Source organism: Zea mays, chromosome 7 (assembly GCF_902167145.1).
Source record: "Zea mays cultivar B73 chromosome 7, Zm-B73-REFERENCE-NAM-5.0, whole genome shotgun sequence".
NCBI classification, from domain to species: Eukaryota; Viridiplantae; Streptophyta; class Magnoliopsida; order Poales; family Poaceae; genus Zea; species Zea mays.
The window spans coordinates 15,548,957-15,576,770 of record NC_050102.1 but is presented as its reverse complement, the minus strand read 5'-3'; the positions used below and the strand labels follow the sequence as shown (position 1 = coordinate 15,576,770).

The 27,814-nt window shown below is 46.4% G+C and overlaps 1 protein-coding gene across 1 annotated transcript; it reads left to right on the top strand.

Moving 5' to 3' along the window:
• Positions 1-2,359: 2,359 nt before the first annotated feature.
• On the top strand, positions 2,360-5,050 carry LOC103633747 (uncharacterized). Its single transcript, XM_020541791.2, has 2 exons — positions 2,360-2,789; positions 3,804-5,050. The coding sequence occupies exons 1-2, from the start codon at positions 2,534-2,536 to the stop codon at positions 4,901-4,903; spliced, it is 1,356 nt and encodes a 451-aa protein (XP_020397380.1). The 5' UTR covers positions 2,360-2,533; the 3' UTR covers positions 4,904-5,050.
• The last annotated feature ends 22,764 nt before the right edge of the window (positions 5,051-27,814 follow it).

The window sequence follows — 27,814 nt, the reverse complement described above, 5'->3', positions numbered from 1 at the left end:
CTAGTGTTTTTGATTTTAGTCGAAACCGCCTATTCACCCCCCCCCCTCTAGTCGGTGTCCTAGATCCTACAGTTGTGGCGACCCAATGGACGAGGGTTGCACTCAACCCCTTTCAAGTGATCCAATGGTCCACTTGAATACCACAGTTTCTTCCTTATAGTAGTTTTCCCGTTTGTGAGGAATCTCCACAAGTTAGAGCCTCTCACCCTTACAAAGTTGATCAGAACACAAAGCACAAGAGTAAGGGAGGGAAAGAAACACACACAAGACTAGAATCGTAGCAACAATACGCACACAAGTCAAGAAGAGAGCACACAAGAACAATGTCACAAGTTCACAACACACTTAGTGCTCAAATCTCAGTCACGATGATCCAAATGCGTATTTGCGGAGTCTAGGCGTCTTAAGATGTTTTGTGAATGCTTGGTTTTTGTGCTCCATACGCCTAGGGGTCCCTTTCATAGTCCCAAGGCAGCTAGGAGCCGTTGGAGTTCCATTTGGAATGTCATTCTTGCCTTCTGTCGGGTGGCGCACCGGACAATCTGGTGCACCACCGGACATGGACAGTGCTTTGTCTGGTGCTCGATCTCCTTCCTTTTCTAGCGATGCCGACCGTTGCGCCCTCGGTCTTGTTGGCGCACCGGACAGTCCAGTGCGACTAACTGACCGTTGGCTCAGGCCACGCGTCGCCCGATGATTGCGCCGCCGACCGTTGGCGCGATCAAGTGAAACCAACATGGATTAATTATTGTCCATGTTGGTTTCATAATACATTTTAGACTATTTTATTCTGTTGTGTACTTTGGTACTTTACTTGTTTATATTTTATGCAATTTTTAGTTAATTATGAAACTAACATGGATTAATTATTGTTTGAATCGCATAGAATTCATAAATTTGTGGTAATTAAATATTTTAACCAACGTTAGATATTATTATCACATTTTGAACAGAAGTGTATATTATCTAGATCATCCAACGATGGTTTAGAAATTTAGAACCAGATTATTTTTCTATGCATTATTTTTTATTATGAAACTCACGTCGATTAATTCTCATTAACTGCATAGAAATTTAGAAAGTTTTGTGGTGATTGAATATTTTAACCAACGTTGAATATTGTTGCCACATCTTATAGAAGAGTTAAGTTTTCTAGATCATCCAACGATGGTTTAGAATTTTAGAACCAGAAATTTTTGTAGATCAGACATGATTATTATTTGACCAATATCGAATATTTAATTCATGCAAGTTCTATGTTTCAGTATTTACTTCAGATGTCCTAAATATTTTCTGTTTTACTTTGCAAAAGTGCACATACTGGTCTACTAGTTGGTCAGATAAGGCAAATTAAACCGCTACATGGTATTTATTACCACTTATGGCGGAAACAGATTGAAATGATAACTATAGTGGGTGAGATAGATTACTCACTGTGGTTTGAGAAACCCACTAAGCCTACGGTAGGCTTACCTTAGTATAACCATAAGATGTTGCAATACAACATCGATAAGGTCAAGTGGAAAAGATCCAAATGTAATGTACTTTATCACAATAATAGTCTCATCAAGGATCTTATTGAGGGTGCTATTCCATAATATGAGACATTTCATGTTCAGTATAACACCAGTGTAAAGTACAAGTGCAATATAGATCAACCCATGGCACCGTGTGTTTAAAAGGAGAAAGGTTGAACAGTCAAATAAGTGATTCTATCAATCTTCCCAAACTAAATATCCCCAAACAGAGCAAGAACTCTAAGAAAGGTTCAAGAATAAGATCAAATATGATCACTAGGATTCTACAAGCAACAGTCAGACAGTTTCTCAGTCCCCCTTGCCACATGCATCTACTGCAAGAAGACAATGCATTACAATAGAAAGTACCTAGAGTTCCTGCAGTATCTGCTATAGAATGCAATTCCGTACAAACGTAAGGCTCCTAGGGGACCAAAAACAGTTACAGTGGTTAACGGAAAGGAAGCAAACACTTAAATTCAGTTTTAAGATTAGACAATCAGTACATCCACTGTCATTTTGGTGACAGACCTTGTGTGTTATTTAGTTTGATAATAAAGATGTTAGTCTCGTCGTTTGAAAAGACATGCTTTATTTACTTTCACACAATAAATGTATGGTTAATTAATTATAGAATTCAGGCGCCATTTTTTAATGGTAAGCGATGTACCCATCAATAATGATGTGTTATTGATGACTTTTGTTATCCTAAAACACACTTGGCGATGCTTTTGGACCACGAAACAATAAATTACCGGTTAAGGAGCTAGTGATCGTTTAATGAACAATTGATGGCAAATGGGCGGCATAAGAAAGCATTTCTTTTTCCCTTCAGTTGTGCAAGATGTCCCTTGCGTACCCCCTGGCTAGATCCAGTCTATCATTCACTATGGACGACGGAAAGGTGTCTGTGGGAAACCCCGGCGGTGCACTGTAGAAGATAGCACATAGTAGTGTTAGACTCCAATTGATTCCTGAAGAGCAACAGCAATTCATTCATTCATCTCCTCCACTCCATGGCCATGGATCAGCCAGGCTCCAACCAAGATGGAGTAGTGAACATGACAAGAGCAATGCAGGCTCTGTCCCCTTGGCTGAACCACCCAAGGGCGACGATCACCACTGTGGAAGTTCTGGTGCTAGCGGCCGCTGTGCTGCTGCTTCTCCAGCTCTTCTTCGGCTTCTACAGGCGGCGGTGGCGTAGCTCCTTCCTCGGTACTGGCCTGCGGGCGTCTTCCAAACTTATGGATGCTCTCGTCTTCTACACCCTTGGTACGATGCAGTCCTCCCCAATCAAGAACTCGTTGTATCCCGTCTGGGCTGCTTTCCTTGTCATGGCCTCAACGGGCACCACCGTCGTACAGCACTACGATTTCTATGACAGCTTCAGAAACAAGTACACGGAGGTTGTAGTCGACGTCTTTAGGTACGGCTTCTACGGGCTCATGTTCAGTCTGCTCATTGATCCGAATACTCTTACGTTGAAGACAGCCCTGGACCTGAACCGGCATCTCAAGAAATCCAGAGCAAGTTCAAGATTTGTCATCGCCCTCTTTTATGTCGCTTTATCGACAAAGCTCTTGGAATCCTATGGTCTAGCAATTGGGGGATACAGACACCAGAAACCGAGTGCCTTCACCTTCCCAAACAGGATCCGTCGTCGCAGACTGCAGGCCGCAGACGCAGAGACGAAGGAGGGTAGTACGACTGACGACGACCCTCAGAGCATGAAGGGCTACAGGGCTGTAGTCTGGTTCCGTGGTATGTTTGCAGGTGGACCCGTTACCATTGACCAGATATGGGATCGTCTGGATGACAACTCAGCTTCTCTGAAAGACATGTGCCTGTCCTTTGCCTTGTTTCGTCAACTCTTGCGGAGGGTCTTCTTTGGGCTGGTCGGTCCCAAGGCCAGCTCTGTGGAAAAAAGCCATGACTTTGTATTCAAGAAACTGCTGCCCTCTGAGGGCTTGTTCGGTTCTACCACAATCCATATGGATTGAGGAGGATTGAGGGGGTTTCAATCCCTAGCAAGTCAAAATCCCCTCTAATCCGTATCAATCCCCTCCAATCCATATGGATTGAAAATAACCGAACAAGCCCTGAAGGGGATTTCAGAAGAGCTTTCAGGATTATCGAGTCAGAGCTGGGTTTCTGCTACGATTTCTTCTTCACAAAGTACTTCCGTACCTTCGTGGCGACGAATACGTCCTTGCTGCCATTTGCTCAATGTCTGGTTTTAGCAAAGATCATTCTAATCTTAACCGTTTGCGGTGTTTGCCATCACAGATACACTGGTGCTCGAGACCCCAAATCCGATCATAGAAGTACACGTCTCAAGAGCTGATTACATCCTCACTCTACTGCTTCTCGGCATAGCCCTCGCAGTGGAGCTAGTGCAAGCGACACTTTATCTGGCATCGGACTGGGCCCAGGTATCACTAGCCACCATGCATGTCAAGAAACACTGGTACGAGACCAGCGCATCCACCTTTGGAGCAGTCATCGCTTTTCTTAGAAGGGCTACGCTTTCTGGACGACAACAGCTGATGAGAAGAAACAGGATGGAGCAGTATTCGGTGGTTCTCCGGCAAGGAAAGCAAGGTCCAGTGGAGGTCTCTGATGCGGTGAAGAGAGCTGTTGCTAGATCTCTCATATCAACGTATGGCGGCAACCTAACTACCAACGTCGTCGAAGAAACATCGCTCCAAGACATGTTAATTCATCACATCGCAACTGAGTACTGTGACATTTCAGGTCCTGCTCCCAGTAAACGCACGACGACTCGATGCCGATGCAGCAAGCACCAAGGCTTTTTTGCAGCTAATCTGTCTGGATACTTGTTTGGGAATGTGCTAGGGTCACTGCTTCCAAACAACAGAGTAGATGATGGGATCGCTCTTGCTCGTCGAGATAACGACCGAGGCGTCGCAGTTCACTTGTCCAGATACTGTGCGTACTTGATTGGATCTGTCCCAGAACTGCTGCCCTACCATGAAGCCGAAATAGCAGAGTTGGCACAGACGGTGATGGGAGAACGCATAGAGCTTCTCGGATCCTCCTACATGGATTCCAAGATTTACGCCAAGATGAAGGATTTAGAAGGGACCGGGGAGGACGACGACCCTCGGAAGATCTTCCAGAAAGGCATCAAGTTCGGTAAGAAGCTGGAGAGGAAGCCCGATGGGGATCGCTGGGAGTTGCTGCAAGAATTCTGGGCCAAGGCAACCATCCATGCCGCTAAGTCGCACTACACCACGGAGCAACACATGCAGCACCTTGAAAACGGCGGGGAGTTCCTCACGCACATCTGGGCTCTGCTTAGTCATGCAGGCCTTCTGAATAGCAATACGGGCAATCTGGGCTCTGCACCCTCAGCTGCTGTATGATACTCTCTCTGTTCAAGCCAATGGCGGAACATCCTTCAGTGCTTCTCTTTTTTTTTCCCACAAGTTTATTATTATTAGTTTGTGGAGTCCAACTCGATCAGTATATATTTTTTTTCTTTTCAAGATGGCATTGTTTGTGCGTTGGCTTTTCTTATGTTTGTTGTATGAATAATAACAAAGAGAGAATGGATAGGAGCATTCCCACGAGCAAACACAACAGAGCACACACAAGAGCGGGGCAGCGAAATAAGCGAGAAAACACAATAAATTGCACCGGAGCACCCCTATACAACAGAGAACCCGACTTTGTTGTCGGCCATGATTCATTCCCAAAAGTTGGCTTGGTCGACTAGTATCCTACTGGAGAATATGGGATAAAGGCATCAATTTTCGGTTCCGGTTCCATGACCCTTAAAAAGAGAGGTCTTCAGTACCTGGTATTAAAACTTCCATTTTAGTATCGGTATTAAAGGTAGCCTTTTCACATCGATTCTTTATTAGAACTGATACTAAATTGTCTAGAAACTTTTTTATGTTATATATATATAATTTATATATTTAGAGCTATAGACTTTCAATAACTAGAGTAAGCCCTGACTTAATGGTGGCATCTGGTTCTGCCAAACCAGGTTCGGACGTCTATAAAAGAGGGCCTAGGGCGCTAGGGTTTCATTTTTTGGCGCCGACGGTGACGCCCCCACCACGATGCACGAGCGAAGGTGCCCCCACCCCGCCGATGCGCGTATGGTGGTGGTTCCATGGGGAGCACGGCGGTGGTGGCCAACCGAACCGGAAGCGGAGGCGGCGACCTCTGCTAGGCGTGAGCCGCAACGACGACTTCTCCAAGGCGCGAGCGGCGACGACGGATCCTAGAGGTGCGCGCGACAGAGGCGACTCCCCGAGGTCGCGCCACAGCGGTAGCCACCTTCACCTCGCGCGACGGCGGCGGCTCCCCGAGGCCACGTCGTAGTGGCGGCCACCTGAGGCGCGCGTGGTGGTGACGCGCATCTAAGGCGTGTGCGGCGGCAGCGGTCCCCTGAGGGAGCGCGGCGTCAGTGGATCTGGGAGGCGCACACGCGGCAACGGATCCCAGAGGCGCGCGCGCGACGTCGGCTCCTCAGAAGCAAGCGCCCCAGAGTGGTGCATGCTGGCGTCCCACCTTCCTCGACGACGCCGGTCTTTCCTAGGCGCGAGCAACGACGACAACGGACTTCCCTAGGCACGAATCGACGTTCAATTGAAGCCCACACCTAGTTGGTTCAATTGAAACTGGTCGATCGTTCTGCTTCGCCTCGCTCCCGTCTGCTCGCTCTGCTCTCGCACTCTCTCTCAATCAACAGCGATCGGCGTGTCACACCCGGTTTTAGAAGGCAAACCGAATCTGAACCATGTACGTGCCAGGATCAAAACTCGCGTACACAACGATTACATAAATGAATCATTATAGCACAATGATTCAAATAATAATAAAGAGTAAGTAATAGTATTATAGACTAGAGTCATTTATATTATTTATATCAAAGTGCACATAATCACAACAACAATCCAGGCTATTCCCGTCGGCCTAGTACCGACGGGATTTAGCCCAAAACCGACGGGATTTAGCTATTCCCGTCGGTTTTAAGCTAAATCCCGTCGGTAATAGGCCGACAAGGGCTACTCGACGGGGATTGCATTAACTCCCGTCGGCCCCGACGGGAGTTAATTATCTCCCGTCGGCTACCAAGGATCGACGGGAGTTATCGCGCCCGGCCCAGGGCTGACGTGGCGGGCGCATAACTCCCGTCGGTGAGGGCTCGGGCCGACGGGAGTTATGGGTCCGCCACGTCATCCCATGCGGGCCTGGGTACCGACAACTGCCGTCGGCTTGGCTAAGCCGACGGGAGTTATCCTGGAAAGTTCCAGTTTAACTCCCGTCGGCTTAGCGAAGCCGACGGGAGTTAAACTGTCCCCCCCCCCCCCAAAAACAGCCCATATTTATGATCAATGTCACAGAAAATATACAAAATATCATCATGCACATTCACACATCCATCTAGGGCCTCAATCACATCCATCGACACACACACACACACACACACACACACACACACACACACACACACACACATATATATATATATATATATATATATATATATATATATATATATATATATATATATATATATATATATATATATATATATATATATATATATATATATATATATATATATATATATAAAGTCTCTAAGCACATTCATGCACATAAGAAGTGTTCATTATAGAAAAGGTAGAGTTCGAAGCACATTCACGAACCGCCGCGGCTAGGGTTGTTGGAGCTTTGGCCGCTGCCTCCGTCCTGAGTTGGGTACGCGAATAGCGAGTTGACGAAGCCATGCATCGTTCCACTTCCTTCCTGATTGTCCTACGGAGCGAGAATGCAATTTGTCAGAAATCGTACATATTAACTGCTGAACTGTCAGCGATAGCTATAGAGTTAGAATACAAACCTGTGATCCAGGGGCAGGTAGCTGTGCCGGCGGTGTGGTAAACTGAGGCTGCTGCGGCACAAGTCCCTGATGAATACAAGAATAATACATATTCATGAGTGCAGTGCGGCACAAGTCGTCGTTTTTACTGTGTAACTAGATAATGGACATAGAATTTCTTACCGGAGGTGGAGGAGGGCCCATAGGGACGAATGTCCATTGCGGCGGAGGCGGAGGGGCCACGTAGGGAATGCCCTGCTGCTGAGCTAGTAACTATTGACCAAGCATATTAGTAGTATGCATTGGATGTGTAAAGCAATGAATAAACAGTAATAATGCAATGGGCTTACTTGAAGCACCTGCTGCTGCTGCGCGTGGACTGAGGCATAGTACTCACTTTGAGCCCTCAACTGCTCAGTTTGAGCCCTCAACTGCTCATCGCGCTGACGGTTCTCCTCACGCAGCCTCACGATCTCAAGCTCTTGCTCAGTGAGCCGACGAGAGCTAGGACCAGAGCTCCTGGACCCGGATGCCGACCGCCGAGACGCTCTAAAATCCGTCGTGTTGATCATTCCATCAAAGAGAGAGAATCTACAATTGTTGTCAAAGAAAGATTAATTAAGGCATATGCTCATGTCACTATATAAATGGCATGTAATGTAACATCTCACAGTCCATGTGCCTTTCCTCCACCGGATTTATGCACGGCTTGAGCATCGATCGACATGGTCCTCCAATCGCAGTCTTCTCCGTGACGGTCCTTCATCTCTTCCGCATATGCCGCCTGTATCGATTATATAACCTTAGTTAGTACGTTGCGAGCATTAACCGAATATTGAGGACAACAGCTCACCAGACGCTCCCTTTGTGTCTGGCTGCACAAAGGGTTGGAAGGGTCGCTTCCCCTATGGCCAGCTTCCCACACCTCGATGGGAGTCGGCTCGCGACCTAATTGAGCTTCCTACAACACAGAGTTAGTACAATAAATGAATATATGACATCTCAACATATTTGTTAGTTTTCTTACCAGGCGTTTCGCCTTTCGTGTGAAGTTGTCGCCACTGAAGGTGTGGTTCGGCATGGTGCCTCGATTGTCCCTGTGACTTTTTGACTTCTGTTGGAAGGCTTCAGAAGCCCATACCCCACACCAAGCTGCGTAGGCCTCTGGCCGGTTAGACATCCACGGAACCACCACCTTCATAAAAACAAACATATATCAGTACCTATTCAAATGAAACAAACACAAAGGAAAGGATTAAAATATAACCTTACGATACTCTTCCTCGCGAAGGTATATACTCGAGGCCCCTGTCTTCTTGTTCATCTTTTGCCCTAAAATTTGTTGATAATACATGCACGTGGCCTGAATCCTTGCCTCGTACAGGGCCTCCTTCACCAACCGATAGGCATTTACTTGAAACACCTTCTCGGCGTGGTTCGCGTCATCCCCGTCGGTCAACCGAAAACGTGCCTACAAAAAGAATGCAATGTTATCTAACTTTTTAATGATTGCTTCCATATAACACACACGAGAGTTGGGCGGTTACATATGTTACCTAAGTCCACTCGGGCCTTGAAATTGTCTTTTGTTTTATCTGGGAAATCCATGACGGTGTTAAATAGTGCTTCACACATGTTATGCTCTTGGTACATTACATCGATGTTGTGCGGGAGCTGCAATGCCCTCATGTAAGGGAGCTCCCAAAGGCCACATTTGTGAGTCCAGTTATGGGTCTTCCCGAAACCTGCAAACCCATCCCCATCCTCATTTCTCACTAGATTACTCAGCTCCTCAGCGATTTCCCACCCGGTGCGACGCTTCGGGGGTTCCTTTGTGACAATGGTGTCCTTCCTGAACTCGTGTGCCTGGAGCCTGAAGGGGTGGTTCAAAGGAAGAAAAGACCTATGACAATCGAAGTAACAGAACTTCCCACCCTTATCGAGCCAGAAACAATCTGTTTCTTTTCCACAAATAGGACAGCCTAGCCTTCCACTGACTCTCCACCCAGCAAAGATCCCATACGCTAGATAATCATGTATGGACCACAAATATGCTGCCCGAAGTTTGAATTTTTGCTTCATGAAGCTGTCATACGCCTCCACTCCTTCCCAAAGCTCTTTCAACTCCTCAATCAATGGCTCAAGCATAACATTGAGGTTTACGCCGGGATGATCCTTCCCAGGTATGATGAGAGTTAAGAACATAAACTCATCTTTCATGCAATCTTCAGGTGGAAGGTTGTACGGTATGGCAAAGACAGGCCAACATGAGTAAGACGCTGCGGTCATACTGAAAGGCGTGAAACCATCTGTCGCCAACCCAATACGAACATTCCTCTCTTCACTAGCAAATTCTATATCGAAGCTGTCCAGGGCCTTCCATGCGTCGCTATCACACGGATGCTGCATTACCCCATCCTTCGGGGGCTTACGATTCTTGCGCCACCTCATGCGGCTCGCAATTCTACTAGCCAAGAACAGACGTTTCAATCTTGGAGTGAGACGCATCCAGCGAAGCTGCTTATGTGCCCTCTTTGTTGTCACCTTCTCCCCTTCTTCGTTTACCACCTCTATGTACCTCGACAGGCCACATTTCAAGCATTTCTCTAGTTTCGCACGATCGCGCCAATATATCATGCAGTTGGACGGGCATATATCGATCTTCTCATATGACATTCCCAAAGCCTTTAGCAGCTTCTTTGACCGGTAAATGTCTTTAGGCACCTTATGATCGGCAGGAAGGACATCACTAAACAAGTCCAAAATCGCCTTATAACATTTGGCTGAGCAACCAAACTTTGACTTTATGCTCATTAGACGGGTCACGAACTGGAGGATGGTAACCGTTGTGTGTCCATGCAGAGGCATTTCTAAGTCTTGGAGGAGTTTGAACAACTCTTCAACCTCTTTTGTAGGCGGATCTTCAGGATTGTTGACAAACTCTGCCTGCATATCTTCTAACATATGATCCAATCGATCAACGTTTTCACCGTCATCCACCTCCATCTGTGCTGATACTATACTCCGTGACTCGCCGTGGTTATCCCAAACCTTATAACCTTGAACATACCCATGACTGCAAAGGTGTAGTGCCACAGTTCTCTTGTCATGTGACTGGATGTTCCCACATTTGGTGCATGGGCACCTAATCACAGAGTGGGTTGACTCTCCACGAGCGTTCTCTAAAAACTTTTCTGTCTTCTGAAACCATTCCTTTGTGTGACATCCGCCCTTCTTCCAACCAGCATACATCCACTCACGGTCATCTTCCATGTTTGTGGACTAGGATGGCTCAGTTTTGCTGTTGTGTAAACCACCAACCAAAAATTCAGCATATAAGAGCGATGCACGTGGCTTAGGTGATAACCCTACTATAGGAAAGGACATAAACCCACCCGAGAATGGAGGCGGCCGCATGCGACTCGTGACGTGCCCGATGGTCCGAACGAAATTTCGGCAGCATAACCCCGCTGTTCTCCGAACACACGCCTATCATGGTGCGACGGAGAACAACTGGGTTATGCTGCTGAAATCTCGTTCGGACCAACGGACACGTGCACGAATCACATGCGGCCACACCCATTCTCCGGCTGTCCAAATACGTGGACAATCCCGGAACCACGCACATCACAAGTAATCTTGTGTTTGGACCGAATGAAACTATACAATCTATGCATCCATAGATTGTCCAGGTGCATTAGGCCCAAACATATGAATAAATGTGATGTGCATGCTTCCGGAACGGGTGACGCCTAGGGTTAACTACTGGTCTGCGCACTTAACCCTAAAACTCTAGGAAAATAAACAGTGTATCATACTAATCAAACTACCACAACGTAGTTAACTCCCGTCGGCTTAATCAATACAATCAACCAACCGACGGGAATAAGCATATTTTCGATATAAATATAAATATATGTCGCAATGATATAATTTTAAATGATTTCAATCATGCAGATGATTTTCAAGGGATCTTACTGTCTCAGATTTTGGAGGTTGCAGCGGCGTCGGGGGAGGGGACGGGCGGGGGCAGCGGCGTCGGCAAGCCGCGGCGGGGGACGGGACGGGCGCGGCGGGGTCGGCGGCGGCGGCGTAGGCGCGGGCGGCGCTCGGGCGCGACGGGGTCGGCGCTCGGCGGCAGCGGCGCAGGCGCGGGCGGCGCTCGGGCGCGGGGCGGGGTCGGCGGTCGGCGGCGGCGGCGCTGCGTGGGCGCGGACGGCGCTCGGGCGCGGGCGCGGGGTCGACGGTCGGCAGCGGCGCAGGCACGGACGGCGCTCGGGCGCGGCGCGGGATCGGCGGCGGCAGGCGCTGCGCGGGAACGACGCGCGCGATGGAGAAAGGGAGAGGCCTGGGCGAGTGGCCGGCGCGCGCGTTTAGCCTGGCCCGCCCTAAACCCCGTCGGCCATAACGAAGCCGACGGGAGATAATGTAACTCCCGTCGGTTAGTCCGGAGGCCGACGAGAGCTACATTATCTCCCGTCGGCTTCGTTATGGCCGACGATAGTTAATTAACTCCCGTCGGCAACCCTAAAAACCGACGGGAATTATTATGGCCGACGGGAGTATTCAGTTTTGCTGTTGTGAATAGAAACATAGCCAACATAAATAAACCCACCACAGGCAACTGACTCGGGGTGGTCGCTAGCATAATCCTCGAACTCGTCGAAGTCCTAGAATTCCGGGAGATCTGCCTCGATGCCTTCTTCTTTACCTGAGCATAGGTTGCACAAAATGCAACCTGGAGTTTTGTGAAAGCAAGGATGAGTACACATCAACGTACTTAGCAAATGTCCCGTTTGGCTGAAGTGGACTAGCTGTATGTGGGGTGAGGCTCAAAAAGTTGTTGCTTTTAGTTCGTCGGGTGTTTATTATTAGTAGAAGCCAAGTTTTAGCAATAATCAACTCGTGGATCATTTTCTCACCGTAACCAAATCCATAAATAGAACCACGATATCTAAAACCATTTGTATATCTAATCAAAGAGGATTCCAAGGCTGCTCTTAGTCATGAGCACATGTTTACTAATTCAGACATAAAACTTTCTTTAAAGTTATCCTGTGCTGGACCATAAACCGCAACTAAAGCCCATTTAAAACTATTATTTTTATTGCACAGATGAAATTTCACATAAAATCCCCCTCATCAATAGCTCCTATGTCATACACATCCAAATCAATACTTAACAAGATACCACCAGACCGTCCCCTCGGCTCCTTGCAGTGCCAAAGAAAATTTCTTCCAACACACAAGTTTTTGAGGAAACGATCTGTGAAACTCCTCCTTTCAGTCTCTACAATAGCAATAAAACTGAGAGCATGCTCCTTCGTGAGATCAGAAATAAAACGATGCTTTTTGGGGTCCTTAAACCCATCACTATTCCAAAATATTCCTTTCATTGGGAGAACTATAAATTTTATAGTTTATTTTTTTTCCTGTTTTTGGTTGGATGGTTCCGATCAGTACAAGCCATCATCAGTGACTCACTTCCGGATTTTCCAACACATCATCGGTAATCTCACTCCCCGAATTATTTAAAATAAAATTATCTAACTCCTCCTCTTCTAAAACTTTCTGCTCTTTATCAACTAATGATTCCCTAAGCTCCTCGGCAAAAACTGCATTTATTCTGCCATTTTCTAAAGCCTTAAGGTGACGAATCGACTTACTGATGCTACTATCATTGTTGCCCAACTTTATTCCAATCGACTTAAAAGAAGAAGCAATAACATTATTTTGCAAAGGAAGAAATGAATGAGTTATGTGATTTTTACATTGTCCTGTCGCCATATCTAGGTTCCGTCCCGCTTTGAGACGTTCTGCCCGGCCCCAGGGATCCCTCTCCTGTTGATGCCGCGCGACGTTTACTCCGACCCAGAAACTCCTGGCACAAGAGGTTTTGAAGGATTACCTGGTCTAAAATTACAGACCCACACATGTTGAGGTTTGCGCTACATACAAATGAAACGAGGGACATCAGGAGGATGAAGAGAAACCAGGGGGAGTTGCCTGTTTTTTTTTCCAGTTTTCCAGTTTACATTTTCGGTTTTTTATGGTGAAGTTCATTTATTGTTTATTTTTCAAGAGAGGTCTGATGTCATTTGGAGCCAATTTCTGCACTACATGATGTTCCACCGGTTGAACATGGTGCAGCGTCGGTTCCCAGATTTCATAGAGACATTTGCTCAAAACTAAATGATGTGTCAGTTTTGCAAAACTACCGATTATCACGTCAAAACTGGTCTGTAATATCAATGTCGATGATGTGTTTGGGATTGTGTGTGTCATGAAGAAACTTATGTGTAATATGAATGTTGACGATGTGTTGGGTGATGGATAAAACCTGTCATATGTATGTCAGCGAGGCGGAGGAAGTAGTCATCGGTGCGGCAAATGACAAAGAAGGTTTGGCTGCAGCAGCAGGAGATGGGCCGTGTCGGTAGGGATGAAAACGGTCGGGAACGGTCGGTAAAATACCTCTACTGTTTTTATTTTCATATTTACCTTACGGGACGAAAACGAAAACGGGATATATCGGTAACGAAAACGAACGGGATAAATACGGGAATCGAAAACCGATACGATCCGGTCGGATTAAAGCCGAAATCGGACGGGAACCGGTATTTTTGTTCGGTAAAATCACACCATGAAACCATATATTCAAAACTTAACAACAAATATAAAAAAATTGTAAACACAAGTTTTAATTAAACATAGATAAAAGTCGTATAAATCCGGAGCACACATAGTTTAATGTAGCACATAAGTGATAAGTTTTGGGCTCTTGGCTAACATAAGTGATAACTCTTAGCCTCTTGGCTAACATAAAAAGCAATGCAGCAAGCAGCCCATACATTCTCATGATTAAGGCAGCAAATAATAAAAAGTTAAGTAAAAAGCAAGGCGAGTCAACCCGTGCTGCCGTGCTGGCTTCTGGTTTCTGGCCAGGTAAAAAGCAAGGCCAATCCATGCTGCCGTGCTGGCTTCTGGCGAGCTGACGCTGGGAGCTTGGGGCAATGGGGCTGGGAGAGACCGAGAGAGCACAGAGCACTGAGAGCACAGAGCAGGACGCGCTCGCGCGAGCTAGCCGCTAGGGCCTAGGGACGGGCGGCGGCGTTGCGTTACAGCTGCCTGGGGCTGGGAGAGACAGTGCTAGGTTAGGTTTTTCTTAGATGGGCTGGGCCTCAAAGTGCCGTCTGAATTGGAGATTTAGAGCAGGCTATATTCAAGTGATTCCGAATTACAAAATACGGTAATAAAACGGGATCATCCCGATTAAAAACGGGATCCCGGTTAAACGGTCGGGAAAACCACTCTACCGTTTCCGTTTCCGTTTACCGTTTTGTATATCCCGTTTTCGTTCCGTTTTCGTTTTTTACATCGGGTTCGAAATTGATCGGGACAAAACTAACAAAATCGGTTATACGATAATGGTCGGTACGGGATTTTCCCATCCTACTTTCATCCCTACGTGTCGGGCCAAAAGGCTGAGGAAGCGCAACCCAAAGGTCTTTGGGCCGGCGTGGGTAAACAGCACAGAGTAATCCAGCCGGTTATTAAATAAGGGTTCGGCGACGCGTAGGATTTTTATGCTGTAATAGAACTCTAGTCTTTCTTCCTTTCCAAGTACTATCTCAACTACTCTGTTCTTCTGTCTCTGCATTATCCAGATATTGTGTGCGTGTGTGTTCCAACTTATGCAAGTCGCTAACAAGTGGTATCAGAGGTAGCCGATCCTTGGCTTGTGGGTGTTGGCGCGCTGGATCGCGGCGACCAGCAGCATTACTTTACCCGTGCTCGCCTCTGACGTGTTCTCATGAATCTAGACACTCAACTCATCCTAGATGAGTTGTCGCGGCGTTTCTCTGAACATGACTCCAAGTGGGATCGCAGAGTGGCCGAGCAGGAGTCGTGTTGGAACGCGACCTTCTCGGAGTTCACCGTTGGGCAAGACCTCCGCGTGGGGGCTCTGGAACAAGCCACCGATGTGCTAGAAGATTGGCGGATGAACATGGAAGGGGTGATGGATGACCTGCGACTCGAGGTGGGCAAGATCTCCAAAAATTGGGAGCGTGCTGTAGTGGACAATTCGTCCGCTATGGCAGGCATCCTCGCTCCTTCTCCGCCGGCTGCCGAGCAACAACCTACCGGAGTTCCAGCCAACAGGCCCCATGGGCACCGCATCGAATCGAGCCACCGGGAGGATGGTTTTGGGTCGGTCACCACCCTCCTCCATCCTCGGTCAAGGGTATGTGTTCATCATTGCCTCGTTCTCTAGCTGTGCATACTTCGGAATTCCATCAGCACGTGGGCGATCTGTCATATCCGACCATAGGGGGCGCGATGCGTGGTCATTTGCCTAAATTGAATTTTCCTGTGTTTGATGGCGAAAACCCAAAATTATGGATCCATCGCAGCCATGACTACTTTGACATGTGTTGACGCCTTTTTGGAGCGCCAAACACTCAACAAGAATCGTGGCGGTGCTCTCTGGTCAGGCGCGGACGGTCCATGGCCAGGGGCCGGACGGTCCGCGACCTGGCGCAGGGGCTAGGGTTCTTGCCTGACGGCCGGACGGTCCGTGCCCTAGGGCTAGACGGTCCGTGCGTGCGCAGGGGCGGCGGAAGATCGCCGGCGGCGCCTGGATCTCGCTCCCGGGAGGGACCCCGTCGGGGAGGAGAGATCCTAGATGGTGTCTAGGCTCGGGCAGGCCTACCTAGACTCCTCTAATCGACGTAGAGTCGAAGAGAAGCGGAGAATTTAGAGATCGAGAGACTAAACTAGAACTAGACTAGAACTACTCCTAATTGTACAGGAAATAAATGCGAGATAAAAGTGTTTTAGATTCGATTGATCATTACAAATCGGCCGTATACCTCTCTATTTATAGAGGAGGGGGCTGGACCCTTTACAAACTAATTTCCGAGCGAATCCTGCGAATTTAGCTAACAACCGTAGCACAAAACTCGGAACCCTAATCTGTTCTGCGCTTGCGCGGACCGTCCGGCCCACATGCGCGGACCGTCCGAACCTCGGACCGTTCGGCCTCAGGACCGGACCGTCCGCCGGCTCACTTTGGTTCCAAACATATGCCCCCCTGCCTTTTGGTGGAGCTGAGCGAACCAAAAGCAACTAACTCGATGTGATCACATCAGTTTTCTTAGGCATCTTGACACTTACTAGGATGATACGCAGTGGCCTTAGTCTCGATGGTTGACTCAATGGACTTGACCCCTTTAGCTTTGATCGAACTGTTTGTCCCAATACCGCCGAGCGCCATACTGGTCCTGACCAATTCGTCACCTTGCTTTCCTAATTTTCTAAGTGTTCTGGCGTAGCTTCGTAGTCGACCAGGTCTTCTCTTTGCAGGTCGTCTTCCTCCATGGGTGTTGGTACGTCGTTGCAAGTGTCATGGTGTATTGCGGATGAGTCGGCCTTAGGGGTCGGACGGTCCGCGCCTGTACGGTTGGTCCGGTCTTTATAGCCGGACTGTCTGCCATACCTGCAAAGAGCTGCACAGTTGTTGTTTTATTTTCTGTCTTTGTGGCCGTTTGATTTTCCTCAACGGCCTTTGGTCTCCATATCTTTTGTGGTGGCAGATACTGCGGATGTGTGTCATTGAATATTTTTTCCGCCTCCTTCTCCTGATTCTCCTTTGCTCTAAGGCGCTGTAATTTTTGCTTTTGTGATCGTGTCAATCCCGATGGGCACCATCGAGGCATGGAGTATTTTGGATCGGCTGTTTTGTTGACAGTCGTACCTTCCCTTTTGTTTGTGTTGGTCGATTCACCAAAAATCATCGGCCCTTCGTTATTTTGTTGTACGACGACATCTGTCGTTCCTATTTTAATGACGTCTCCTTTTTTCGTACTATTGGAGGTTGTAGTTGTATGCCCCCTGCCGGGTTAGTCAGTCTTTGGGGCCGAGTTGTTCGGTAATCTTGCTGGGCCTGTGCTCGTGGACCAGATTGAGGGGCTCTCAATCGGTTTTGTACTGGAGGTGTCAACCTATTGAATACAGATGTTTGGGGGCCCCCAAACGGGGTACTGTGGCATCCCAAATGGGTATGGTGGCATGCCCCACATTTGATTTGGGACATATGGTGGAGGTATGTATGTGTATGGATATGGCATAGGTGGATATGGTGGTGGAGGTGTCCATGCAGGTACGTTAGGTCTTAATTGAACATTATGACCTCCCGTCCTTTTCCGATTGGTGTGGTGGTCCAATCGGCCTAACCTGCCGTCGCACCTGGGTGGGTAAGCGAGGTCGCTTTGGTGGCCGGTCGCTAGGGCCAGCCTTCTTTTTCACATATTTAGACAATAATTGGTCAAAGGTCGGGCTGGATTTTACCAACCGACCAGTTGCCTTGAACGTGTTAGTTTTCCACGTACCTATTTCTAGTCGTCGTGGTTTGAAGGTACGTGGTCGCCTTGGTTCTTCGGCGTTGCCGTGTAATACCCAAAAATGTAAATAGTGAAGATAGAGGAGAGCCCGATATTTTGTGATCTATACTTATCATGACATGTGAACACCTCATTTAAAAAAAATATAACTAAAAGATATGCCACAAAATTTTGCATCATGCTGGATTTTATTGGGTGTGCATTTTATGACAATATAATAAATATATATATATTGTAAAGAAAAAAATATGTTAGTACCTCAAATTGGAATTTAGGAGAATTAGCAAAATAGGAAAAAAAGTGGAAAGGAAAAAGGAAAGGAGAACTCTATATTCACTATAAAGAAAATATACATAGGTGTGCCTTCTCATACTAGCATCATTGATTTGAATATTTAACCTAAGTTACAAATTCACAACAAAGATTTGAATTCAGTGGATTATTTGAATTCAATTTGAATCCTTGTAAAATTGGAAAGAGAAAGAAAAGGGAAACAAAATAAAAAAAAAGGAAAATCGCCGTCTGGGCCGAATCCCCCTTGCGCTGGCCCATCTCCATTTTTTTTTTCTTTCACTGCGCTGACCATTGCCGCGCCTTACCCTAGCGCCGCCAGCCACCTTCCTGTGCGCTCGCGTTTGTAACTCTGCCCGAGGGGTGGGCCCACTTGTCATCGTTTTCGTCCGCTTCCAACTCTGCTTCAACGGCGAAGCCACCGCGCGATCTCCTCTCACCTGGCGCGCGCATCTCGCTCCACGGCCGAGTCTAACGCCCTCGCATGCAGCTAGTTGTCATATCTGCGGTGTCTACCATGCGGGCCCAGCACGCGATGACTCCTTCGCTCCCTCAGCCTCCGTCGCCGCGCCCAACTACCATCACCGTATTTGCCGCCGGCGATCCCAGTGACAGTACCGGCCGAAGCGTGGGGCTCCAACCCTGCGGGTATTAACTGGGACTTGCCTCGGGCTATAAAATCGGGAACCGCCCCTCTCGCCCTCATACCTCGCCCCATCTCCATTGCTGTCGTGGGGGAGGAAGGGAAGAAGCGCCGTCGTGGGCAATCCATACTCTCGTCGTTGCCCAGCCCTCAATAAGCCACTCGGCGATTCACTGGCGTGTGCGGATCGCGTTGGGGGTGGTTGCGGGGTTCATGGACCTCTGCTGCCGGCTGAATTTCTCGCCGGTGACCATCGTCCCACCACGAGCCGCCCTTCATCGTGGCCTGGCCCGTCGTCATCACCACCACCGGTAAATTACCTTCGAGCAAGTTCGTATTGCCCTGCTATCTGTAAATCGTACGTTAGTTCGCGGAATAGGGTACCAGGTAGCTGATCATCCCTCGCCGGCGTGTGCGCCGCCACAGTCTTCTCCGATGCCGCCGTGTGCGTGCTCCAGCGTGAGGCTATGGGGGAGGCGACTTCTGGACCGTCCGATTGGTTCTAGGCGATCTGGATTAGAATGACGAACTCCCTTTACAGTAACCTTTCGCAAGAATAGGTCAGAGCCGTTGATCCTAGATCCTATGGTCTGGAGGGTAGTTGACCGGATCCGTAGATGGTGAAATGGAGGGGTAGGATTAGTCGCTGGGATAACACGGGGAGGATATTATCCTGGCGCTCGGTTGCGGATCCAACGGTCCTGCGCCACCCGTACCCCTTCGGCGGGGCGTCTTTCTAAAAGAGTCCCTGAAGTATTTATAAATCAACCCGCGGTCCACTGCGTGGGTAAACTGAGTCGTTGGAAGAGTTACAGCGAGCCCCTGCACTTCTCGGTATTAGTGCGCTCAGACCAGTAACCAGGGAATTTGAGAAAAGCATTATAGAAATTACTTTTCCTATACGAAAATAATTCCAGAATCATAATTAATTCATAGAAAATTCAGATTAGGGCCTTTTTAACCCATTCCAGTTCCTATAATTTTGTAATAATATTGTTTATCACTTAGTAACACTGTTTTAGCATAAACCTCATATTAAATCTGATCACTTAATTAATCTTGTACCAAACACGTAAAACTTCGGAAATTCGTAAATTCTTCGTTTTAACTCCGATTTGATCCATTCAAGTTGCGTTAGTCCCGTAGCAACGCGTAGATCATTATTGTTCAGTTTGTTCTTATGTTTGGTGTGATGTTAATTTTATCTATACCATGTTTGTTTGTATTGCTACGACTAGCACGAAGGCTCGTGTCATCGGAAAAGCAAGTGGGTACCTGGAATCTCAAGTGCCAGGCAAGTTGTGCCCTTGACCACTTTTTACCCAATAATGTTCTTAATATCACTTATTCATGCATAGGTTAATTTTGATGGGACCCAATAGGTCACCCTAGATTGTTTATCTCATTACCTTGTTTACCCCTGAATCACTTGGGTAGTTTTGCTATTGCTTTACATGGTTTTGGGATAATCATTTATTATATCTATGTTCCAATTCTTGTTGTTATTCTGTTTATGTTCATGTTGTTATCATTAATGTTAATTGGAACATAGAGCTTAACTTGAGAACCACGTGCCACCACAAGGGTTTAATGGGACGCCCTTGGCTGATTAACTAGGAAAGCTAGTGGAAGACTACCTTACCCGAAAGGGGCAAGGGCAGTAGGGGAGAGGTCAGTGCGGGGAGGTCCCTGGTTGATTTTGCTGCGATGGCGGTCAGCCAGGAACCCTGTACTGGATCTTCCCATAAACTGTAGCGGGTTTTCGGAAGCTAGTGGAACTTTGTAAAGGCCTCGTAGTGTTGCCCTGCCGCGCTTCCTAGGTAGAGGTGTATGGGATTCGCGACCCCTTGGCAAATGGGTAACATGACTTGTGGGTAAAGGGTACAACCTCTGCAGAGTGTAAAACTGGTATACTAGCCGTGCTCGCGGTCATGAGCAGCTCAGGACTCTCTGATGTTTAAATTATGGAACTTAAATTCAATTTTGTCATTTGCATATGCATGGGTTTATTATTAATTTGTTCAATTACTTTATTTAAGGTTTGGTATTTACTTACACTTAGTAACTGCTAATAAAATCTTGACCAACTACTTAAAAGCAATGCTCAGCTTTAACCCCTATCATTGATCAGCCTTACACTTCACATGAGCTCCCACCTTTGGTGAGTTCGTGTCACATTATTCCCCACAACTTGTTGAGCGATGATCATGTGTGAGCTCACCCTTGCTGTCTCACACCCCCCCCCCACAGGAGAAGAGCAGGTGGTTCAGGAGGAGCCACAAGGCGAGGAGTATAATATGATCTAGGTGGCGTTTCTCAGTTGACATTGGCGCCGACGATCCTTAGTTCGTTTTATATTTATTCTTTTACTTTGTAATAAGTCTTCCGCTATGTAATAAATACTCTGATTATTATGACATTTATCTCTATACACTCTGTTATTATATATGTTGTCTTCTTGGCGCATGTATGAGATGCACCTGACTTTGTTCCTTAAAGCCGGGTGTGACAGAAGTGGTATCAGAGGAAATGTTGACTGTAGGACGAAACCTAGATAGAAATGGACCTACTTATCTTATTCTGATTCATTCTATACTTACCTTACTCTGATTCTTTCTACACTTATCTTGATCCTGTCTCACCTTCTACTGTTCTACTCTAATCATCCTTATCTTTTCTATTCTGAGACAAGATGGATTTCACACCTTGGAATCCCTACCCCTATGACATTTTTAAGAGATAGGAGGCCTAAGACCAAAATTAAAACTATTTTCTCTATTAAAAATGTTGGTTGATTGTTCTGATGATCAATGTCTGATTTGCTTCTTTGATTGATTGAAATAGTATAGACGGGCATCTTAGCATGTACCACTATAAGGTATTGTATTATCTTTAGTAGGTGACACACTAATCTACTTAGCTAATAAATCAACCGCAGTAACATTCGTCGTAATTACTCACCTCGTCTACAATTCTTCCTTTCTTACCCTATATTTCTATCCCAAATGGACTACCCCTATAGTGTTAGAAGAGAGCACTATAGATATGATCCTTGGTATGTCATGGTTAAGAAAGGCAAAGGCAGTATATACACTGTGCTAAGGGAACCGTAGAACTCACCAGTTCCAAAGGACACAGCTTTGAAGTTGAAGTTGCAATGACTGCCACCATCAGACTAGCGGCATTCTTAGTAGATGGGAAGTTTGTTGGTGTCAACATCCGTGTGGTTAGATATTTTCCGGATGTCTTTCCAGAGGAGTTGAAGGAACTTAAGAAGCAGTTAACTGAGTTACAAGAGTCTGGATACATTCGTTCGAATTCCTCACCGTGGGGAGCACCGGTCTTGTTTGTACAGAAGAAGGATGGATCGCAGCGGATGTGTGTGGATTATAGATCACTTAATGATGTCACGGTGAAGAACAAGTATCCATTACCCCGCATTGAGGATTTATTTGATCAGATGAGAGGTGCTAGAGTATTCTCAAAGATTGATCTCCAAACGAGTTATCATCAAATGAAGATTAGGCCATCGGATATTCCCAAGACGGATTTCTCGACCCGATATGGATTATATGAGTTCATCGTTATGTCATTTGGACTAACTAATGCACCAGCTATTTTATGGATCTGAAGGATAAGGTGTTCATGATCTGGTCAGATTCGTCGTGGTTTTGATCGACGATATTTTTATTTATTCCAAGAGTGATAGTGATCATGAGGAACATCTGAGATTGGTGCTACAAAAGCTACGAGATAACCAGCTATATGCCAAGTTCAGCAAGTGCGAGTTTTGGATTGGCGAGGTGCCATTTCTTGGTCATATTATTTCTAATGGAGGAATTTCAGTGGATCCTGCTAAAGTTAAGGAGATAATGGAGTGGAGAGTGCCCACTACAGTTACTGAGATTCGGAGTTTCTTAGGGCTTGCAGGATATTATCGGAGATTTATTGAGGGATTCTCTAAGATTGCCAAGCCTATGACATCGCTTCTGGAGAAAGGGAGAGAATTTAAGTGGGATGACAACTGTCAAGAAAGCTTTGATCAATTGAAGGAGAGACTAATGTCGCCACCAGTATTGATTATGCCAGATCTGCAGAAAGGATTTGATATTTATTGTGATGCATGTGGCCAAGGACTTGGATGTGTGCTCATGCAAGAAGGACACGTGATCGCCTACGCTTCTCGTCAGTTACGCAAACATGAACTGAACTACCCCACGCATGACTTGGAATTGGCAGCCGTTGTGCACGCGCTTAAGATTTGGAGACATTATATCATGGGGACCAAGTGTCAAGTATACACGGATCATAAGAGTTGGAAGTATATATTCACTCAAAAGAATCTCAACCTTAGGCAACGCCGTTGGTTGGAGTTTATTAAGGATTACGACTTGGAGATTCACTATCACCCGGGCAAGGCGAATTTGGTTGCAGATGCCTTGAGTCGAAAGGAGCATGTTCATTCAGCTATTGTTGCCCAGCTACCCGACGAGATTGTTGAGGATTTCAGGAGACTTAACCTGGGGATAGTTGCTCATACTAAAGGAGTTACGATTGATGTGGAACCTACTTTGGAGCAAGAAATCCGCAAAGGTCAACTTGATGATGCTAAAATAAAAGAAATTAAGGATCTGATTACTGTGGGTCGAGTTCCGGAATTCACGGAAGATGAGCAAGGCACTGTTTGGTTCAAGGACAGGATATGTGTTCCTGATATTGAAAGCATTCGAGAGACTATTTTAAAGGAGGCCATGACCCGGACTATTCTATTCATCCTGGTAGTACTAAGATGTATCAGGATTTGAAACAGAAGTATTGGTGTTATGGACTGAAGAGAGATATGGCTGCACATGTGGCTATGTGCGATGTATGTCAAAGAGTTAAGGCTGAACACCAGAGGCCAGCTGGATTATTACATCCACTGAAGATACCCGAGTGGAAGTGGGAAGAGATTGGTATGGATTTTATTACTGGATTGCCTCGCACCCAGAAAGGATATGATGCTATATGGGTGATTGTGGATAGATTAACTAAAGTGGCTCACTTTATTCCTGTGAAGACTACTTATAAAGGTTCTCAGCTAGCAGAGTTATATATGGCTCGGATTGTGTGTTTGCATGGAGTGCCAAAGAAGATCGTGTCTGATCGAGGTTCGCAGTTTACCTCAAGATTTTGGAGAAGCTTTCATGAGAACATGAGTACAAAGCTGAATTTTAGTACGGCTTATCACCCTCAGACTGATGGACAGACTGAAAGGACTAATCAAGTATTGGAAGATATGTTGAGAGCATGTGCCCTTCAGCATGGAGGAAGTTGGGATAAGAGTCTGCCTTATGCTGAGTTCTCGTATAATAATAGTTACCAAGCCAGTCTGAAGATGTCACCTTTTGAGGCTCTATATGGCAAGAAGTGCAGGACTCCTCTATTTTGGACCAGACTAGAGGAAGACAGTTCTTTGGACCTAAACTTATTCAAGAGGCAGAAGAACAAGTCTGTATAATCCGAGAGAATTTGAGGGTAGCTCAGACCAGACAAAAGAGCTACGCTGATAATAGAAGACCACTGGAATTTGAGGAAGGTGATCATGTGTACCTCAAGAATGTCACCACTTCGGGGAATGAGGAGATTCAAGATTAAGGGCAAATTGTCCCCTCGTTTTATCGGACCATTCAGAGTTTTTTAGGCAAATTGGAGAGATGGCCTACCAACTCGAGCTACCGATAATCTATCTGATGTGCATGATGTATTTTATGTGTCTTAACTTAAGAAGTGTCTCGGTGTCCCTGAGGAACAGTTACCAACGGAAGAGCTCAGTGTTTAGGGTGATTTGACTTACATGGAGTATCCTATCAAGATTCTTGATACTTTGACTCGAGTTACAAGAAATAAGGTGATAAAGATGTGCAAAGTGCAATGGGGTCACCACGGTGAAGATGAAGCAACTTGGGAAAGAGAAGAAGAGCTTCGCATAGATTTTCCCCACCTTTTCCCTCGTTCTTCTTAAATCTCGAGGACGAGATTCTTTTTAAGGGGGGTAGGATTTGTAATACCCAAAAATGTAAATAGTGAAGATAGAGGAGAGCCCGATATTTTGTGATCTATACTTATCATGACATGTGAACACCTCATTTAAAAAAAATATAACTAAAAGATATGCCACAAAATTTTGCATCATGCTGGATTTTATTGGGTGTGCATTTTATGACAATATAATAAATATATATATATTGTAAAGAAAAAAATATGTTAGTACCTCAAATTGGAATTTAGGAGAATTAGCAAAATAGGAAAAAAAGTGGAAAGGAAAAAGGAAAGGAGAACTCTATATTCACTATAAAGAAAATATACATAGGTGTGCCTTCTCATACTAGCATCATTGATTTGAATATTTAACCTAAGTTACAAATTCACAACAAAGATTTGAATTCAGTGGATTATTTGAATTCAATTTGAATCCTTGTAAAATTGGAAAGAGAAAGAAAAGGGAAACAAAATAAAAAAAAAAGGAAAATCGCCGTCTGGGCCGAATCCCCCTTGCGCTGGCCCATCTCCATTTTTTTTTTCTTTCACTGCGCTGACCATTGCCGCGCCTTACCCTAGCGCCGCCAGCCACCTTCCTGTGCGCTCGCGTTTGTAACTCTGCCCGAGGGGTGGGCCCACTTGTCATCGTTTTCGTCCGCTTCCAACTCTGCTTCAACGGCGAAGCCACCGCGCGATCTCCTCTCACCTGGCGCGCGCATCTCGCTCCACGGCCGAGTCTAACGCCCTCGCATGCAGCTAGTTGTCATATCTGCGGTGTCTACCATGCGGGCCCAGCACGCGATGACTCCTTCGCTCCCTCAGCCTCCGTCGCCGCGCCCAACTACCATCACCGTATTTGCCGCCGGCGATCCCAGTGACAGTACCGGCCGAAGCGTGGGGCTCCAACCCTGCGGGTATTAACTGGGACTTGCCTCGGGCTATAAAATCGGGAACCGCCCCTCTCGCCCTCATACCTCGCCCCATCTCCATTGCTGTCGTGGGGGAGGAAGGGAAGAAGCGCCGTCGTGGGCAATCCATACTCTCGTCGTTGCCCAGCCCTCAATAAGCCACTCGGCGATTCACTGGCGTGTGCAGATCGCGTTGGGGGTGGTTGCGGGGTTCGTGGACCTCTGCTGCCGGCTGAATTTCTCGCCGGTGACCATCGTCCCACCACGAGCCGCCCTTCATCGTGGCCTGGCCCGTCGTCATCACCACCACCGGTAAATTACCTTCGAGCAAGTTCGTATTGCCCTGCTATCTGTAAATCGTACGTTAGTTCGCGGAATAGGGTACCAGGTAGCTGATCATCCCTCGCCGGCGTGTGCGCCGCCACAGTCTTCTCCGATGCCGCCGTGTGCGTGCTCCAGCGTGAGGCTATGGGGGAGGCGACTTCTGGACCGTCCGATTGGTTCTAGGCGATCTGGATTAGAATGACGAACTCCCTTTACAGTAACCTTTCGCAAGAATAGGTCAGAGCCGTTGATCCTAGATCCTATGGTCTGGAGGGTAGTTGACCGGATCCGTAGATGGTGAAATGGAGGGGTAGGATTAGTCGCTGGGATAACACGGGGAGGATATTATCCTGGCGCTCGGTTGCGGATCCAACGGTCCTGCGCCACCCGTACCCCTTCGGCGGGGCGTCTTTCTAAAAGAGTCCCTGAAGTATTTATAAATCAACCCGCGGTCCACTGCGTGGGTAAACTGAGTCGTTGGAAGAGTTACAGCGAGCCCCTGCACTTCTCGGTATTAGTGCGCTCAGACCAGTAACCAGGGAATTTGAGAAAAGCATTATAGAAATTACTTTTCCTATACGAAAATAATTCCAGAATCATAATTAATTCATAGAAAATTCAGATTAGGGCCTTTTTAACCCATTCCAGTTCCTATAATTTTGTAATAATATTGTTTATCACTTAGTAACACTGTTTTAGCATAAACCTCATATTAAATCTGATCACTTAATTAATCTTGTACCAAACACGTAAAACTTCGGAAATTCGTAAATTCTTCGTTTTAACTCCGATTTGATCCATTCAAGTTGCGTTAGTCCCGTAGCAACGCGTAGATCATTATTGTTCAGTTTGTTCTTATGTTTGGTGTGATGTTAATTTTATCTATACCATGTTTGTTTGTATTGCTACGACTAGCACGAAGGCTCGTGTCATCGGAAAAGCAAGTGGGTACCTGGAATCTCAAGTGCCAGGCAAGTTGTGCCCTTGACCACTTTTTACCCAATAATGTTCTTAATATCACTTATTCATGCATAGGTTAATTTTGATGGGACCCAATAGGTCACCCTAGATTGTTTATCTCATTACCTTGTTTACCCCTGAATCACTTGGGTAGTTTTGCTATTGCTTTACATGGTTTTGGGATAATCATTTATTATATCTATGTTCCAATTCTTGTTGTTATTCTGTTTATGTTCATGTTGTTATCATTAATGTTAATTGGAACATAGAGCTTAACTTGAGAACCACGTGCCACCACAAGGGTTTAATGGGACGCCCTTGGCTGATTAACTAGGAAAGCTAGTGGAAGACTACCTTACCCGAAAGGGGCAAGGGCAGTAGGGGAGAGGTCAGTGCGGGGAGGTCCCTGGTTGATTTTGCTGCGATGGCGGTCAGCCAGGAACCCTGTACTGGATCTTCCCATAAACTGTAGCGGGTTTTCGGAAGCTAGTGGAACTTTGTAAAGGCCTCGTAGTGTTGCCCTGCCGCGCTTCCTAGGTAGAGGTGTATGGGATTCGCGACCCCTTGGCAAATGGGTAACATGACTTGTGGGTAAAGGGTACAACCTCTGCAGAGTGTAAAACTGGTATACTAGCCGTGCTCGCGGTCATGAGCAGCTCAGGACTCTCTGATGTTTAAATTATGGAACTTAAATTCAATTTTGTCATTTGCATATGCATGGGTTTATTATTAATTTGTTCAATTACTTTATTTAAGGTTTGGTATTTACTTACACTTAGTAACTGCTAATAAAATCTTGACCAACTACTTAAAAGCAATGCTCAGCTTTAACCCCTATCATTGATCAGCCTTACACTTCACATGAGCTCCCACCTTTGGTGAGTTCG